Source organism: Uloborus diversus, chromosome 4, assembly GCF_026930045.1.
Source record: "Uloborus diversus isolate 005 chromosome 4, Udiv.v.3.1, whole genome shotgun sequence".
NCBI classification, from domain to species: domain Eukaryota; kingdom Metazoa; phylum Arthropoda; class Arachnida; order Araneae; family Uloboridae; genus Uloborus; species Uloborus diversus.
In genome coordinates this window covers 51348780-51369275 of record NC_072734.1, presented here as the reverse complement: position 1 = coordinate 51369275, position 20496 = coordinate 51348780, and the positions used below count along the sequence as shown (strand labels likewise).

Here is a 20496-nt window from a genome sequence, read left to right as displayed (position 1 = left end):
AGTTGTTGATGCGTCGCGATCAGAGTTATTGACGTCTAAACTTGGCTATTTTTAAAAAATCATCGACTTTGAGACCGTTTAACTACTAAAGCAAAGAGTAACCCATGATATTTCATGTTTTTCTTAGTACTATACTGTGGTGAGTAGTTAGGTATATACTTATTTCCGAGGGTTACTCACAGCTTTAGCAGATATCCGGGCCCAAACAAGGCAAAAAAAGTAAAAAAAATAGCATTTTTAATTGACCTTTGCCCTCAAAGCCATGAATGAGCGACCAAAATATTTCGGCTAGCATGTACCTAGTATCAAGTAGTATCCACAAAAAAAAATTGGCTTGGTACACTCATTGGTTTTGAAGCAAAGGAATCATATATTAAGCTCTTTTTTCTCACGTCCTTAAACTTTGACCTCCACTGAATTGCCAACAAGTCAAATTTGAGAAGAAAGAAGCTACACTTTGTCTTATCACAATACTAGCAACATATTCTGAAAGTTTCAGGAAAATCGAAGGTGTCAACTATCAGGCTCCCATTCACTTTGTCCAGCTTTAAAAAAAATGACTCTTAACCACTATTTCTTCATCTATGTATGCATTGTCTTGGGTGTCACGACGGGACAAGCACTTGGTTATTGTATTAAGTCCAGAAATACATAAATTCTAATAGAAAATGGAGACATATCCTCACTCTATTATTTATGTTTGTAAGAAATCAAGGGATATTACAGTGAAATCTCGTTACAATGAACTTCAAGGGACCGTACATTTTGTTCGTTTTAACGAGAATTTCGTTATAATGAAATTCAAGCAACGTACTAGAAATTAAATCGGGACTGAAATTTTATTTCATTGTAACGGAAATTTCGTTATATTGGCATTCGTTGTAACGGGATTTCACTGTAATACTAAATACTTGTAACTTGTCCACATTTTTTTTTTCTTTTCATTGGAGTTTCGGGTGGTAGTTCTTTTAATATTTTAGTGTTGCCTTTTTTTTTTTTTTTGTCATGTGCAAGTTTCACTAAATTATTAGCTTCTAGCATGGAAAAGTGAGTTCTTTGAAATATCCTTTTTTTTTTTAACATACATGACAAGTATTTTTCATATAAGTCAAAAACGACTTATATAAAAAATATTTTTCACCTATGCTGCTAGAATATTCTCAAACCTAAGTTTTAAACATTCTTTAGTGTGAAATGTTTTTTTTTTTTTGTTAAATCTCTCTTCTCCCTTACTTATCTAAGGTATGAAATAGCAATGAATTTCATGAAATTAGAATTTAGAAAACTATACAAATATTATAAAACTTTGTACTTTAAATTCTTTACAGATCTGTGACAAGCATTTCAAACCAGAAGATATTCTCACTGAAGCTTCATTTTATGATTCAAAAAATGATGTGACTCTCACTTCTACTCTGAAAGTACATAGACTTAGAATAGGAGCAATTCCCGTTTTCTTTCCGAAGTCACCAATATTGAAAAAGGGAAAAAAATCTCTATCAGCCAATGCGTCCAGTAAGCTTGATATACCTGTGCACTTAAGTCTATTTTTTAACAGGAAAATTAAGTGGAATTAATAGTTATTACTCTTTTTCCTAAAGTGACCGTTTCATGTTTTTTCGCATGACATTGATGTCTACTTTTTCATTCTGCTGCTACGCATTCATGAACCTTTACTACAAACTTATTTCAATGTTATTGCTGTAACTAACAGTTAAGCTCTTTTTCTAAGTATAATAATGCGCAAGTGCTGTGTCCCAAACTGTCGATCCAATCATACCAAACCTTATGTTTCCGTTTTCACATTTCCAAAAGACCCTGCAGTTACAAATGTATGGCTAAAACAAATTGGAAGACCTACTTTAAAGGTGAATGAAAACATTGGAGTGTGTATCAAACACTTCGAAAAAGATGCCATTGTTGGGAGAGGATTGACCAAGTTTGCAACTCTAAAGAAAAAGGTATCTGTTAAACATGGAGCTGTTCCCACTTTGTTTGAAGATTCCATTCATTATTCATCAGATGAATATGACTCATCCAAAGAAACTGCGCAAGTGCAGGATTCAAATTCTTGTATGTGGCAAAGAATATTTATTTTTAATATTGATAGATTCTGTTTATTTACTACTTACTACTCATTTAGTGTTTTATATTCAGCCACTTTGATATCTTTTTTTATTCACTCCATTTTTAAATTGGTTTTTAAGAAGTATTTTCATGATTTATTGTAAACCTGTGCATAATCATAAAATTGCATGGGTGAAAAAAATCCCAATAAAAAGATCTGAAAGAAAAAAAAAAACATTAGTACATATCCTAAGCAAGACGAGACAAGGACCATGTTGAAGCATTGTTTCCAAGTGCCCCATACTACACTAAATTTCATCCACTATTTTAGACCAAATGTAACTGTGGCTTGAGGTAAATGTCTTAACTCTATTAAAAGCCTGATTTCCAAGGAGCATGACAGTATAATTTCAGATCAGGTTAGTGTAGTACCTCAAAAGGTTATTCAATATTTTAAAGAAAATGAAAAATTTACTTACTTTGCTTCAACTTATAAATATCTATCTGCTCAAAAAGAATCACACCTGAGAGAGACCCAGAGTCTGGAAAACAACATGGATAATAGCTGTACTTAAAACACTCCAAATAAATATTACAAGAATCTTCTCCTTTTTTAAAAATTACTACTAACTTAAATGTTTCAACGTGTCCCGTTCTCCCCGACTTTATAATTTTAAAAGTTTAACACTGAATCACAATTTTCATTTTGCAAAGATTTTTTTGCATTTGATCCTGATAAATTGTCATAAACATTTTAAAGGGAATATAGACTTAGGGAGGGGGGAGCTTTATATTTTTTGTATAGAGAGAGAGTCACTTTGTACTGTCCATTGTTTAGGAAATGATAATACCTACCAGAATCCAATATAAGATGCTAAAAGGTACAGCAATGTTTCAAAATTATGTGACCCTACTTTTCACATGCAAGTGACAGAAGACATTCTTTCATCTCTTCGGACAGTCTTTCAGCCTTTCTAAGAATAAAAATTCTTTTATTTGACGTGTTTATTAAAATTTTGTTACAAAATAAATATTTTAAACTTTACTTTCAGTCCTAGAAAGCCGAAAAATCTGCAAATGCAGTCATGTTTCTGTCAAAGAATTTGGTCTTAATTGAGTGAAAGGAATAAAAGGAAGTAGATTTAAAATTGCTTCAAATTTAATTGTAAGTGCAGTAATAAATTAATAGGAATTTTCTCTCTCTCTCTTTTTTCGTCTGAAATTTCATGATTTTGGGAGCAGTGACACCCTATGCAAAGGGTGTACATAAATCATGCTACTGAAATACTATAAAATGCTTCTAATATACCTATTTAAAAGTGTTGTGTGTAAAATGGAAAAAATATGTCCGAATAACAACATTTGGGAACTTTTCTTTTCATGAAAATCTTAGCTTTGAAATTAAAATGTGATTGAGAGAATGTTGGAGCTTTGGTTGGTCTTTCAACTGTTATGAGAACTAACATTGGATCTCAGCTTATTTATGTATTGCTTCATGGGCGCCCATATGCAAAATTGTAGAGGAAGGGGGCACAGATATTTTCCCCATGGAAGCAGATTTCATGACAGATTAGAGTCATTAAAATTTGACATTTTTAATAACTTATTCATTAATGGCTGGAGAAGAAATGTTTTTACATTTTTGCAAAGAAAAAAGTACTAAAAGCAAGGAAGTTCTCATTTCTAAGGAGGGCTCGATCCCCCCCCCCCTTGCCCCCTATATGGTCGCCCTTGTATTGTTTTAATTGAGCTTAGTAATGCATATCATAAATGTTTCAATCAATTGAAGGAGCCTGTAACATTAAAATATATATATGTTATAAAAATTAGTTGAGTTTGATGAACTCCAGAAACTAAGCTTTTAAACCTTGCATGAATAATTGCTTAGTTTCAGCTACATAGGGGCGGGGAAGTTATCCCCATTGTCTACGCCACTGTCAAAAAGTATTGTTTGATAAACTAATTCTAATTAATATAGATCGTAAGAAAGTTTTTTTAGTCAATTCAATTTGAATATAGATTTACTTCTATGCATTATTGATTTAAAAAAAAAAAAAAAAAATATTCAGCCATCTTTAACATTTTGTCAAAACTGGATCTTTTATTTTTCCAAGCTGAGGTAAAACCTGAAATTGCTTCCAGGGGAAAATTTTTGAATTTACCCATTTTACCTTAGAGAGGAAAAATGTAAAATAACTGGTTGAAAAAAAAGTTTTGCAGTGCTATTTGCAAACAAAATCAAAGAGAAAATAAGAGATTCCAAACATGTTTTTAAATTTTTATTTGCTAAAAATGGAATAATGTTGTGACTAAAGATCAAAATTAATTTCTTTATAGATGTAGACTTAACTGATGATGGCAAGAGCAGAACTCTATCGGGCTGTTCAATTTGGTATATATTCATTAGTGTTCACTCTAGAAAAAAAAGGGCAGGGTGCTGGTCTTTGAAAGGGGCACTATTTGTTATAAAAAGGGCACTTTTTCAACGCGGTGTCCCCCCAGCCCAGACCAATGATGCACCCCTCAAAAAGTACTAAAAAGTACTGAGTCCCCCCATCTGAAAGAAAAATAAAAAGGAGAAATAACATCTTGAAACACCTTGCAAAATTTCAGTGTAGTCTGCACCATGATCCCCCCCCCCCCCCGATCGCCGCCATTACTGCATTCAGTATAAAATATCATTATTTCATACGGAAAATGTACTTATCTTTAGAAAAGGGTTAGCCTGCCCCCTCCTCTCCCCAAATAAATATTTTCTACACCCCATAGGAACATTTAGATAATGCTGGAATTTGGCTTTGTGTTTTTCAACACTTTTCATGCCTTAATGTTGACTACCTATCCTATAAATTCTAGGTATTTCAAAACCCTTTGAATTTCAATTTAAGAAGAACAGTATTTAATTACTGATCTCCCTTCCTACCTAAAAAAAAAACTGCCTAGTAATGTGCATTGTGCCATTACGTATTTTAGTAGCGATCAAAATCATGATGAATGTAAATTCTCCTTTTTAAATAAATTACACTTCAAACAGAATAATTAAATTAAAATACTGTGTGCAGTGCTTCAAAAATGCAGTCCTAGCAAGGTGCAAAACAAAAATAAGCAGCTCGAGCCAATGCAAGATTTTTATCTCAGACAATTTTTGTGAAAATTTAATACATCGATAATTTTTTTAAAAGTCAATTTTATAATATTTATGAAAGCAAAAGAAACAGTGTAAGATCATTTTAGTTGGAAAAAAAAACACAAGTATGTCAAAAGTATGTTTTTTATGTCAATAAGTTTTTAAAATAATCTGTTGTACAAATCATATACAAAGATAATAAAAATACTTACCACAAAGGAACGAAAAAAATTAATATTTTGCAGCAGAAACTTTCCCTGGCAAAGCGATATGTTTCTATTTCAAATGCTTTTTTTTTGAACTGGAGAGGAGGGTTAAAAATCCAAAATACCAAAAAAATACCTTTGTATTTTAGCTCTAAAAGCTTTGTACTATATGCTACTTAGGAAACAATCAGAAAGTTAACTTTCCAGAAACAGATGTGAAAAGATTGCTACACAATCAGTAGCAATGCACTAAAATTCGCTAAGCCTAATTTCCACATGCAAACGAAAAACGGACACAAAGGGCTGGAACAATAGGAAAATGTCTTATTCTCTCTCTCTCATTGTTGATTATCAGAAGATCAAGGATGGGGAGGAATGAAACAATGATCTCTCCCTTCCCAGAGAACCATACCCCTTTCCACACCCTTTCAAAAACCCACCTTCCATAGAAGGACGAAAATGCTTTTGTTTCCTACTGATAAGCCTGTTAGAATTCCTAGAATCTCATCCCCTTCCCCTCTTTGCCTAGGTGTTTGCTTCCCCTTTTATTCATGGGGCCGTTTTGAGGGTGAAATTCTGGGAATAATGATAAGAAATGGGCGTTTTTGCAGATGATCGCTGGAGAACAGGGTGGCGACAGATCAGGGAGATCAGGGAAAAGTCAGGGAACTTTATTAATCAGGGAAATATCAGGGAATTTTGAAAAAAATAACAAAAAATCAGGGAAAATTGATTTTATGAAGAAAGAATTTTTTTTTTTTTTTTTTTTTTTTTTTTTTGCTTTACGAAATTAAGTACTCTAATTCCCTATGCATTTTCCACCAGTTATCTGTTCAAAAAAAAGTAAAATTAATGAGGTGCGATTATACACTGCCGCATATTTGTGCATCTTTTTTCCTCAACGTCAAAGTATTGAATCTTGCTTATTAACCACAGGATGAACTTCCTAAGATTGCTTCTGTGTCTGTTAGGTTGTTTATTTTAGCTTGAAATTTCCTTTTATGCTTTCATTGCTACATAAAATAAACAACCATACAGGCAAAGAGGAAGCCTTCATTAATGCCTTAGCTCCTTTGCCTTTATTCCATTGTCTCGAAGTAATTAGCGTACTGTAATCACGACTTCAAGAAGAAATCTTTGGTTTTTGAATTAATACTATAAAAGCGTAAAAGTTATTACTTCTTTGCGTTTTTAATTTTTAATTGCTAAAATTGAACTTTCAATTTAAAAAAACTTTGTTTTTTGCCGTTATATTTATACTATTTGTTGTCACCGCAGATTATAAAGGTTTTCTTTTCTTCAGACTTAAGTGATTCTTTAATTTTATAACCAAATTGTATTCTTCTTTTATATGTTTTGAAATTAACGAATTGCTTTTTTTTTTCTTTTTTTTTCTTGCATTTCAAAGTTTTTCATTACAAAAGCAATCTAAGATTTTTTTTCGTTACATACTGAAATCATTTGAAATAGAGTTAACTTGTGTACTTAAGTAAATACCTTTATTTTTTTATTGTTAAAATGCTGTATTCATTCATTAAAACTTATGTTCTTGATTAGAGAAAAGCTCCCTATGAATGGATGTCAAATGGTTTCATCTGTTTTGCATAAATATATCAACTAGTTATATAATAATAACTACATTACTTCTATTCTTTCACTACTACTTCTTAATCTTGCAACAAATATTATACTGTTTGAAAACTTAGTTCAAAATAATTTCAATTACTTTTTAGTTCTATCATAAATACACATGTTTTGATGAGTAATTTTAATAGTTTCTTAAAATTCTTATGCTAGTGGTTTCTGGAAGTAAAGTTTTTTTTTCTTTTTTAATTTTCTATAATCTTTCCATGTAGAAAAATTTAATATACTGTTTTGTAGGTTTTTTTCCCCAAAACAAATTGACTTGATATGTTTTTTTTTAACCATTTTATTAAAAAAGTAGCATATTTTTAAAATATATCTTTTGTTCAACAACTTTACACAACTTAAAACATTTAAAATACTGCATTTTATACAAACATACAATGGATTTCAAGTTGAGTAAAGAAAGAAAACTATTATCATTGGTAACGTAAATCAGGGAAATTTGATGAACTTAATCAGGGAAAAGTCAGGGAACTTTTTTTCACAGTTCCTGTCGCCACCCTGGACAAGTAAAATTGCCACCATATCGCAAGAGTCCAAACTATGCCTGAGGCATCTTTTTAAAAACACAGGGTGCAATTTCCTTGTTTTTTAAAGGGTGGGGCACATTTTGCGATCTAAAAGAAGGGCAGGGCGCATTCTGCTGATGTGGAAAAGGGCAGGGCGCTGCACCCTTCAAAAACGGCCTAGTGAGAACACTATATTCATGCAAGAGAAAGAAGGAACTAGTAATATAGATGTACAGTATACTCCCGATTATCTGTGTGCGGATTATCCGGTTTGTGGATTATCCGTGCATCATTTCGGAATCACACTTTTTTAAAGCTTCTTTCAGGTGCAAGTGATGATAAGGAAGATGAAGAACATGAAGAAAATACAATGAGGAACCTGCATGCATTTTTTTTATTTTTTTAAATGAAAATTTGAGCCATTTTATAACGATAGACACCGATTTCAGTTCATTCGGACTGCTAGTTATTTTTTAATTAATTTTTAAAGTCTCCCGATTAGCCCCGCCCCCTTAGTTTCCCCATCTCCGCTGATGACGTCAAGATTCATTCCCGCTCCCTGCTCCTTCTGGCATGGACGCACGTGCGAGTATAGAACATCGCTATCGTTCTCTCAAGATGCCTACACGCACAAACTGCCGAACTGCAAGTACTATATTTTACCTCATTGAAATATTCAGCATCGTACATAACAAGTTGAATATTTTTAGAGTACCAAGAGATAAAAATAGTGCAATGCCATCACTATAAAAAAGAGAGAGAAAAAACAAACAAACTGAACTGTGTTATTCACTCTTCTGTTGCAAAAGTTACTTTACAGAAACTAACAGAATTGTATATTAATTATATAAAATTGTTTTACTTTTTACAAAAGCTATCCGTGATCACTTCTCCTTTTTTTTTTTTTAATTCTTCGAATTGAAACGAGTTTATTTTCTTTCAAGATAGAATGTTATTTTTCATGTATTGATTTATTTCATTTTGCTCTGCTTCAGCTATTGCATTCAAAACAATTATTGAAATCAAAAGTCTCGATTTGAATTTTGAGTAATTTTTAAGATTTAAAAAAAAATAAAGAGACTTTTTGGATGATTTGCATTTTTAGTCTGCAAAATTCATGAATAAAAATAATAAGGAATAAATAAAATACTTTAAGAGCAAACAATAAAAATGAGGAAGAAACGTACTGAAGAAATGATAAATTCTCAAAAATTTAAAATTTAAAATCATATATTTTTTTTACTTCAAAAAATAGTGAAAGAAGTAGAAAATTCGGAAGGATTTACAATAAAGATTAATATAGTTTTCATTTATTGAATTGTATTACTTTCCTCTGCTCTAACTTCTGCGTCCAAAACCCGGGTCGTACGAAGACGTGACGTTACCCCCCCCCCCCCCATGCGACCAGAAAAATTAAGCTGGTTCATTGCAACTTCAATGCACAATAGACAAACGTCTTCGTAATTTAATTGTTAATAAATAAAAATCTGAATTATATAGGTAGTTAATATTAAAAAAGTAGCAAATGAAACTTTTATTTATATTTATTAACTGTTAACTTTTCAAAAACAATTTTCGAAAAAAGGAATACTGTTATAAAAAACTGAATTATATTTATCTGTAAAATGTCACTACATCAGATAAAAAAGAAGCAATCAAAAATTAATTCACTACGCATTTTAATCAATCTGAAAACATGTATAAGCATTTAAAAGCACAAAAATAATGAATATTAATTAACCTAACACATTACGTGTTATTTTTCAGATCAATAATATCAATTTGTACTGGCCAAAATAAAAGAAAAGATATAAAGAGAATGGGGTTGTTTCCGAAATTTATAAGAAATATTTTTTCCTGAAAGAGCATGCTTAAAAACATAGAATTTGACCATTTTTTAAATAATTTGACAAAGTTTAATATTCTTAAAAATTATTTTAATCGGTGCGCAGATTCAATTTCCTTTTTTTACGCTTCTGCACATGACATCACAAGTGATGAAATGCCATTCACTGATGCCATTACCGCAGAGTGCAATATTTAATTCGCTTCTGAATTATCATAAACTGGAAATGTGCTAGACAGCAAGCGTAAACATTCAGCGTGCCAGTGGAGTGCGCGCCAAAGTTCATCACTTTTGATGTAATAAAGACCACTCCTTGTTTTAAAAATCGGACGTTTTGAAATATTAATTAAAAATTTAACGTTTTGAAAATAAAAGATTTCCCTGGCTCCGTGTTATTTCTTTTTCGATCTATAAACTTCAGTGATTAAAAGTAGTACTTTTGTCTGATGTTAACAACAGCATTAGGGGGAAAAAAAAGCGCGTAAATTTGACAAAGATAGAAAACAGTAACGTTGATATCTGCTTAATATTATGAAGTATTAAATTAAGAAGGTTTATTCCTCATATTCCATGCGGGGAGGGGTATCTGCCTAGCTTGACACTAGCAATTGGTTTGATATCTTCTTAATTTATTTTTCGAGTATCATTATTTTTCATGGCTAAAATGGCAAGTAGTGTTCATTTGCTCTGCCTCATTAATGAACACAAATACTGTTTTATGAATGTCAGCATCTTTTGCTAGCTGTGACAGTCACTCAGGCCTGATTAAGGCACATGTCTACTAGGCCCTAGGCCTGGGGTCAATCTTCCTAAGGGGCTTCGAATTTTCAAAAAAACCTATGACAGCATTAAAAAATCATGTATTTTTGTGAAAATGAAAAAAAAAAATCATGAATCATGTTTTAAGTAAATGTTAAACATTATTTTGCATTGACTTAATGTGATAGAATAGAGGCGGAATTGGGCTTCCAAAGCATTGTAGGCCTTGGCCTCAATTTTAGTTAGTCAGACCCTGCAGTCATTGGCACTGGTCTAGTTTGTAAAATTCTGAGTGGTATCCATAAATATAGAAATAAAAGTTTCATTTTTGTTTTCTTTATTAATTTTTTAATTTTACTTTAAAGTGTTTTTATTTTGAATTAATTAATGATGTACCGCTCAAAATTAATTTTTCAAAAGGGGAGGGGGGTTGTGTCTCAATAAACCGTACGCCCATGACATATAGAGGGTCAATAAATGTTCTGTATTTAATTTATTGTGTAAACAATTTGAAGTAATTTACTTGTGAATAAAATATTGATGTTCAATTCAGTCAGTTTTCTGGTTGTAAGAATTTCGGGGGTTGAGGGTGGGTGATTCAGCTAAGATATACACCTCTTCCTCTTCTGAAGATCAAAATAAGAGCACCTTTGTTTTCAATAAACAACGGCAAACCACGCTGCGCTCCTATCCCCTTCGTTTCGACTCCTTCGGAACCGGATCTATTGTAACCCAGGGACTGAATCTTGACGTTGTGCATGCTCCTCCTCTTTTTGTGTCACGTGAGCTTCGTTCCGTTTTTAGCTAATTTTAAGCTGTGTTTTTGAAGAATCCAAGTCAGTTTTTTAAAAACCGATTTGATTTTTGGGAGTTTTATGTAGAAGACTATTCAAATCAATCAACGTTCCGCGATTACCCGAACCATGCAGGTTCCTCATTACACATTCTACTGCGGAACATTTATTGGATTACATGAGTGAAAGAGGTTACGATTACGGAGAAATAATTGTAGTAAGAAAAATTCGTACGGACATACGCAACAATTTAAACAAACAAAGAAAACAAAAATGTATCACCGATTATTTTAAGCAATAAATTTCAAAGAAAAGTTCCTGGTTTGTGTGAGTATATATATAGTATTTAGTTTGTTCTAATTTCCTCTTAAATAGTTACCCTGCATATTCCTTAAATGATTTTTCGGATTATCCGTGTTTTTCGATTATCTGTGTTACGCCGCCCGGTGATTAGCACAGATAATAGGGAGTATACTGTATTTTAATATGAATGATTAATAAAAAAAAAAATTTCGTATCATTTGGAGTTTTAGTAATGTTTGTTTTGCTTTGCAAAGCAAATGTTAAAGCTTGACCGCGAAGAGAAGGCGGTTGACCTTGAAGCAAACACATCATTTGTATTGTTTGTAATAGATTGATTGTAATTATTTTGTGATAGATAGGATCAATGAAAACGACTCTCACTTTTAGGTGCTTTCTGGTTGATTCTACCTATTACAAATGAAACAAAATGAGGTTTCGCTTCAAGGTCATCCGCCTTCTCTTTGTGGTCAAGCTATACAAAAATTATTTTCTTTAAAGTTGTTTTGCTATTCGAAACAACTGAAAAGAAAAATAGTTTTCTTACAAAATCAACTGTTGCAATTTCAGCAATATCTGTAATGCTTGAATTTAAATTATTCCAATTAAAGGAAACATTAATAATTGAAATTTACTAAAACATGATATCCATTGATTTGAGAGAATTTTGATATCCTTTTAATATTAGCTTTTAGTTTTCTTTTTACAGAAAAGTAGACATTCTCTTCTTCTCAGAAATGTATTTTAACTTAAATAGGAATATTTGAAGCATTTGGAAGTGTAAGGCAATCTAGTATGTTAGAAAACCAATGTTGGTGTACAATCTCATTTAGTTTTTGTTTACAAACTTTTTTGTTTCATTACAAAATACTGTTTAATCTTGCATGTAATGCACATTTGTGATCAAATGATTAGCGCAAAAAATACAAGGTGCTGGTGCAGGGCACTCGCTCGATATAAAATTAATAACAAATAAAAAAACATGAAAATAAAAGTAGTAATTGAAAAATGCTGTGTTTTTATTTTTTAATGTAAGAATGACTTACTTTCTAAACTTAAATTTTTTTATTTTGAATAACATGAAAAAAAATGCCATTTTTATCTTCCATTTAAATACAAATGTGATGACCAGCAACAGGCTCTGGGCCCAGCTAGGCTGGTCCTAGTCAGTTTATTAGTCCCCAGCGAAGATCAAAAGGCCCCCTTTGCTCATTACTGTTTCTTTTAGATATAATTTAGTCTTAAAATAGCATTTGAATATAACCAAGTTTAGATGTAATTTTTGATTTTGCAAATATTTCACAAAGTTTAGGGTGGTCTGCACCTTGTAAAGTGAGTGAACACACCTCAAAATTAAAAGAAAAAATGATAGTTTGAACTTATATATGTACAATGTACATTGTATGCTGGAATATGTGATAGTCATTTTTTCTTAAACAACTAGAAAATAAATGTCAAAGTTATTTTAATTCATTACTAAATATTTTTTAATTTGCTAGTGATTGCACTTTTTCAATGAAAACTCATTGACTAATTTATTAATTTTTTAAATAAGAAAAAGCTCTTTTGCATCTTCTCATGTTGCATATTTATCTGTCATTGTGACTGATTGCTCCTAGTTGAATTGATTGTCTTTTTATTGCATACCTTTCATCAACAGGTATGCAAAACAAATCTAAAACTGCAGAGTCATCTGCATCAAGTGTTACCAAACAAAAAACTACATTCAAAAAGAATAATAATGAATCTAGACTATCTGTTGCTTCAACAAAATTCCCAAAATCCTCTCCAACTACTGATCGACCTATTATTACTGTCATTAAAGCTGAAGGTATGAAAAATGCTTTTGACTTGCATTTTCTGGCTTTGTCTGTTTTGGCATTTGTGCATGACAGTTTACCCTCATTCTGTTTTTCACTATTTTCTATTGCTTAGCTTTGCTTCTTAATTGTTTCTATTTTATATTGTATTTGATTTTTCTGCTTGTCTTATTTGCTATTTATGTTTGTTCTGCTTGTTTGTTATTTTATTCTATACCTTTGTTCAAGGTGGCAACAGATAACTCTTTAAGAGTTGGGAGCTTAACATTCTATGAAAGTTGGAGAAATCTGGAATTTTAAAAGCATCAATTAAATTCAGAGCTCGTAAAATACCTTTTGCAACTTACCTGAAAATGTAAACAATCAAAACATTTTGAACTTTTTTTCCTGGTTACTGATACTTACTCGTATATCAATTTCGATATAAGAATTTTCATATTATTTTCATATGTATATCAGATTTCAGTGTGTGCACCGTAGGTTGCTCGAACCATATCTAAAGGGTGCTGAAGTTCATTCTATGTCCACAAACGGTACAAACTTTTTTGAGATTTTTTTAAAAAATATTTCTTTACTTCATGGTAATTTCAAAAAATATCTTCAATTGTTCAAAAGGGGACACATGAACAAACAAGTAAAAAACAAGACTATCTCTCATATTTCAAAAACTAACTCTTAAATATGAAAAATAGAGGCAAATATCAATTGCATTTAAGGGATAAGTGCCTATACTGTGTCAGTTTTAAATATTTTTTCCCTCAAACATAAGACTGCTCACTACCAAATTTTAACGTCTTGTAGTAAGCATGTTCTGACCATTGAATAATAGTAGTGGGGCATCCATGTTTGAGGGTCAATGTTTTCTCAATGTCAATGTTTTATACTTGAACCGAAAAAAAATCTTTAAAATTGTGCATATGTTTATAGTTTACAATTATAATAAAAGCTTTAGTATTAATCAGTTATTGCAGGATTTATGACATCGGAAAGAGTTTTCAAAGAAGTAGACTTATCCTGCAGAAAAGTTAACAATCCTTTTTTATAGGCACACTGTCGAGAAGGATATTGAGTGTTTCTGAAGTTTTCCCCAAATATAAACATAAATTTTTTTATTATGCAAAATCCCAAAAGTAACTCTCCATTGATTATACCCCCCCCCCCCCCTTTTTGTGGAAAGTGTAATCAGTTTGATTCCAAATATTTTTTTGATCATTCTTCACTTGCCTCTCTATCTGCTGTTTGTCTTTTCTAAAAGAAAAAAATAAAAGGAAAGCGAACAGTATGATTTATATAGAAAAAAAAAAAAAACCTTGCAAAAAAAAACTTTTTATTCATATGTGTTACAAATAAATTTATATGATTGTACTTTTTATTCATTTTGGAGCATACATTTTTGTTTAATTTTAAAACTGAACTGTCTTTAACACAACAGCATTTTGAAAACGTTATATTTAAAAAGAATCAGAAAACTTAGAAATAATCATTTTTAAACTAGAAATAATGTAATTGAATGAGTTTAACATCAGAAATGTATAATTTGCTAAATCATCGATGTCAGTCAAACCTTACACTTCGAGTCATTGGCTAAAACAATTTTAACCATTTGGGAAGCTCCTAAAGAGCAAGGGCTTGGCCATGGTCTAGCTAGCTTATTCAGTAATCCGGCCGTGGTCAAACTGGTAAGCAATACTAAGAAGTGAAATTCCTAATATTTTGTAAAAATTAGGGAGACTTTTGGAAAGTTCCCCATGAGATTCTCTGTTGCCACATCGTGTTTATGACTCCCATCAATGATATTTTATAATTAATTGTTCTTTACTAACAAATCTAGTCTGTACATATTTGTGTCTTGTTTCTGTTTGAATTTTTAAATTTGCAGTTTCACACCTAAATTTGGTATTTTCTTTTGCCTTAATATTTTAAAGTCGTTTGTAGCACTAACATAGCTTTTTATTTTTAAATTTGTGTTTAAAAATATAAATGCTTTGACTGTATATTTATTTACAGGTCCAAAAATGGAAGAACGAACAATGGCATCAAATGAAATGGATACTGATTCATCTGAAAAAACTAATTCTTCAAATTTTCTTGATAGTCTACCTTCACCCTATAAAAATTTGCCCTCTGTTAGCGTGTGGTATGTGTAGTTCAAAAAAACTCAACCTTAGTGACTGCTAGTATTTTTATGCATACATCTGCTTCTTATATTTCTATTTAGTTTTTATTGAACTTAAGTCCTATTAATGTAGGGTAACAAATTCTTTCTTCCTTTATGTGTAGCAATGTAGCTATGATTGCTGCTATTTGGTAATGTAATAAATATTCGTAGCAAAAAATTGCTAATAAGTATCTTTCAGGGTTCCTAAATAAGTTGGAACAAAATCAAAAACATCGAAAATCAGTGCCAAAAGTCGGGGAAACTTATTAAAAAAAATAATAAATGAAAGGGTCTAAGAATTTTAATTTATTGTACATATTTCCAACTTCAATAACTGCCAAAGTCTGCAATGTTTTTTTTTTGCCATACCACTATCGGAGAAGACTAATGGCTAGACATTACATGATGCTGTTGGAGCCAACAGTAACAATATTAGTTCTACCTATATATTAGATAAATAATTCTGAACTGACGTTATTTTATCTTGTCAAAATTTGTCAACTATGATATCTAGTGTTAAAATATGGTAAGTTCCGCCATTTTTTTTTTCTTTTTTTCAGAACTACAACACTGATACTAAGCTAGGGATTTTTTTAAAGAAGGCATTATGTTACATACTATGCTTTACAAACTGAATAAACTGACAGATATTATGGTAACATATTAGCGTTATTACATTTTATTTAGCTAGGTCATGGGATTCATTTTATTGGTTTATTTTAATTTGATCTATGAGATAGCTTTTAATCACCATCTATATTTAGAAACCAAACGTTACATAAGTTCTTTTTTTTTTCCATATGTACAAATTTTGAGAAGATTTGTATCAAGTGTTATTCTATAAGCTACTCTTTTAACGCATATAAGTAATTCCTGGTTATTGGGGGGTGGGGGGATTGCTTTTATGCAGTGTAATTCAAATTTGTTTGATTGACTGAACTACTTGTTTCTTTTAAAGCAATCATTGCTGTGTGAGGAATTTTTTAGCTTTAAATATAAGAAAATAATTGAAAATTAAACTAAGTTGACTCATCATTTTGAAGTGTTTAAGATTAGTTTCACTCCTTCATGTTTTATATTTTTTATCAGAAAATCCTATATTGAAGTTTAATTTTTTAAATGTTAGACAGTGTATTTTTGACAGATTTTTGTTCTTAACAGTTTCTTAGTTACAATTATGTAGTCTCAACTTTTTGTGTGTCTTCAAAAATTCATATTTTATTATTTTTCAGTTTAAAAGGAGAAGATATAGTTGAAATTCCAAAAGGTAATAATGCCAAAATAAATATATTCTTTTTGTTGAGGATATACTTATTGTAGGGGTGATTTTACTAGATTTTTTTCATCTTTGAAAATATCGGAAATCTGATATCAGGGCCGTACATACATAATGTAAAATTTTATATTTTCTTTTGGTAGACAACACTTTGTTGCACTCTTTCATTTTGCAATTTATTTTGATCTGTACATACTTCATAAAATATTCTTTCTCTAGTTAAATTTCTCCATCAAATTTTGCCTGTAGTTTCAATTTCAAAAACTTTATCATAACTGCCATGTACTACTAGATGTAGATTTCTAATGATTGATATATTTAATTTTTCAATGCAATATTTAGAGACAGGAAGGCCTGCAAAAAGGCTTTCGATCTATGGACAGAACAATAGCAGTAATGAAGTTAAATCACTTGCACCTCATCCGCCCAAAAGAAAACGAATAGAAAAGCCTCCTCCAAGTGTTATTGTAAGTGTTGCATGCATTCTTTTTTCTTTTTTCCTCCTGCCTACATTTATGTGCATAGTTGTGCAACAGTAGAGGAATACCTGACCTCTCTTAAAAGTCATATTTAATGTAGATTCTTCTTTTATGTTGCTTTTAAAAACATTTATAACATATCTATTTGCAATAAAAGTTCCACATAACCATGATTACTTTTTCGTAGCTAACACTTTCGTCTACAAATTAAACACTTGAATCAACAATGTTATCTCAATAAAATTATTTAAATTTACAAGCACTGCTTATGCCTCTAGAACTTTAGTTGTTTTGGGTGGGACATTTATGTCTAGACATTAACTACAACTAGAATGCATACATATCCCAGGCTATGATTTGAAAAGTATTTGATAAAAAAAAATTCTGACACTTTTTTAATCTCTCTTTTGTCTCTTTATTCAACAACATCACCTAGATGACCTTTTTTTTTTCTATTTTAGCTGAAGAGCTAAGCAAAATAATATGGAAGTTGAGAAAACATTAATTTTGAGCAATTAAAGAAGAATTTTGGAATTAAAAATGCATAATATTATATAAAGTAAAGATTGCATTAAATTGTCAAAAACTTATCTTTTGTTTTTTTTTTTTTTCAAACAAGTACATTGGGTTTTAAAATAACTATTTTTATTTATTTGTAGGGCTCGACTGATGGCATTTTTTGACTGATGGCAAAAAAAAAAATCAAATGGAAATAAATTGTTAAGATTGTCAAGGATTTGAAGGATCATTTATTCATTTCACTTTACTTCCTTTCTACGAATAGGGAATTGTAATCACAAAAACAAAAAAAAACAAAACAAAAAAACAATGATGATGATAATAATAATAATAATCATCAAATTTCGACCTAAATTTCTATTTTACGATCATCCAATTTAAAATTCACAAGTTTATCAGCACATATGTACCTAAGGATGATTCTCCAAAATCCTAACAATATTATTTCCCAGTAGCCTGACACAAAAACTGTTTAACTCAGAAAGTGTTTAATTTTTTTAATAGTTAGAAATAACTAATTTGATGTTATTCTACTCTTATCAAAACAATAACACATTTAGTTTTTTCTACAAAACTTTTTAAATAACCAGAAAGTTTTTTGGCGTGTCCCCATCCGTTTTTCAAATGGACTCTTAATCATTTAAGAAATTTATATCAACATTCCACAAATTAAATTTGTAGTACAGTGAAATCCCGTTGCAACAAACTTTAAGGGCAGCAAATTTTGTTCGATGTAACGGGAATTTTTTTGTAATGGAATTCAAATAATGTAATGGCAATTATATAGGGACTGAAAATATATTTTGTTGAAACGGAAATTTCATTGTATAAGTATTCGTTGTGACGAAATTTATCTGTACAAAATAAAGCATACTTAAAGGTGTAAAATAGCATTCTTTAAATAAATTAAATTATTTAAATCATCAAGGTACATAGTTTTAAACTTTGTCCCCAGGTTTTCATGTCATTCTCTTGTCCTGGGAATGAGTTCAACTATTATAGATTTAAAAAAGGAATTTTTAATCTGCTATACTATAAAACTGTTTATTATCACCATTTTGTTGGATTCCTTGAATATTTTGTTAATATAATTTGTCTGCTATTCTCATTAACATTTTGAAGTTCAAGAATAGGGTATGTAACATTTTCACTGTCATTCTCCTGGACAATATTTCTGTTTTAAATAAACGAAAAATTTTAACTCTGCTCATAGCGTGTGGTAAAATTAAGAGGTTAGAACAGAAAAATGACATTATTTGCCTTAAATTTATAATCCTGGGCCTACGTAACAGGCAAATTGTATGGAAAATGTCGTACTCCTGTCCTAAAAAAAATCACTCTCCTAGCATTATTTCTCAAGCACTGGGAATGAGTGTATCCCATAGAATAGAAGGATTTATTTCCAATACATTAGTTAAAAATAAAATTGATTGAAAAAAAGTAAGTTAAATTTGGCAAACAATAAGTTAAAAATGTATCAGTGGAATAATTCTTTATTTATTTATTTATTAATTTATTTTATTTTTTTGGTTGTTGTTCAGAGAATCATTCCAAAAGAGATTTATTGGTTATTTAAATGTTGCTCAAATAGGTTAGTGAAATTGCTATAAAGTTTCGTAATTGCTTTAAATTTAACACTAGAAAGACGGCGTTTTGCGTATACCTAGAAAGACGAGCAGCGGTCACTTTGACCGCCACACTTAAAATAATAGAAATTTCCTCCTTTTGGGATTTTCAGCCATAGAAAAGATTTGTTTCATAATATCAAAGTTTAATTTAACAATTTAATCCTAATATAGTCTGCAAATAAGTCTCAGATAGCTTTTTTTTATTTTACGTTCAATCAAGTGAAATACACATGCTTTACACAATTGGCATTGAGAAAGAGGAAATTTGTAAAAAAAAGAGGAAATTTTCTTAGCATTTAATAACTAACAAGTACTATAATCAACCATGCATGTGTTTGATTTAAAAAATATCTTAATATCGCAAGATACCGTACATTACTATCTTTTACAGTATTTCGAAATACTTATGTTATCACGTCACCTGTATATTACAGGGTTCGTACGCCCTTGAAAAACCTTGAAAAGTGCTTGAAAAAAAAAGTTCACTTTCAAGTGCTTGAAAACCTTGAAAAAGTTTTAAAACCTTGAAAAAGTTTCTTAGTGCTTAAATTCTCTCAAAAATCAACGAATTGTGCTTAGAAGTTTTAAAAAAGTATTTCACCAATGCAATTTTCTGAACATGTGTTCAGTATGCAACATCGCGAAAAATTACTTCCGTGTTTGGGATTTCAATCCTTTTGCATCTTGTAAATATTTTGATGTTTTTTACAACCGAAAGATATTTTGACATATGGTACCTTAGATTAGTTTATTTTTTGTTTAATTTCATTAATTAACAAAGAAATTAATTTGGAAACCATGACAACATTTAACTTACTCGGGTTTCGCGGAAAATTGCTCTTGTGTTTGAAATTTTAATATTTTTGCATCCTGCAAAAATTTAAATATTTTGACTAATCAAATGTTAGTTTCGCATATGCTACCTTAGATTAGTATATTTTTTGTTTAATTTTAATAAAAAACAAATGAATTTATTTCATGGGAAACATGCCACGTCGAACGAACTCGGACTTTGCGAAAAATTGCTTCTCGTGTTTGAAATTTCAATCTTTTTGCATCTTGCAAATATTTAAATATATTCACTAATCGGATGTTATTTTCATATTTGCTACCGTAGATTAGCATATTTTATGTTTAATTTCAGTAAAATATAAGTTTATTTTATGGGAAACATGACAACATTAAACTTAATTCGCGAAAATTTGCTTCCCTTGTTTGAGATTTCAATCCTTTTGCATTTTGTAAATATTTTTATAATTTTGGCAATTAGTAGTTATTTGACACTGCTACATCAGATTAGCTTATTTTTTTTATTTTAATAACTAAAGAGTTAAAGAATTTATTACCTTGGTCTTGTTTAA

At 30.5% G+C, this 20496-nt stretch overlaps 1 protein-coding gene across 1 annotated transcript in view; it reads left to right on the top strand.

Moving 5' to 3' along the window:
- The first annotated feature begins 1623 nt into the window (after positions 1–1623).
- LOC129220566 (MYND-type zinc finger-containing chromatin reader ZMYND8-like) overlaps positions 1624–20496 on the top strand; it is a 163794-nt gene continuing 144921 nt past the window's right edge. Inside the window, exons 1-5 of the mRNA XM_054854997.1 lie at positions 1624–1634; positions 1733–2073; positions 15083–15212; positions 16466–16500; positions 16852–16976. Coding sequence (XP_054710972.1) covers positions 1624–1634; positions 1733–2073; positions 15083–15212; positions 16466–16500; positions 16852–16976 — 642 coding nt within the window. The remainder of the gene's footprint in view (positions 1635–1732; positions 2074–15082; positions 15213–16465; positions 16501–16851; positions 16977–20496) is intronic.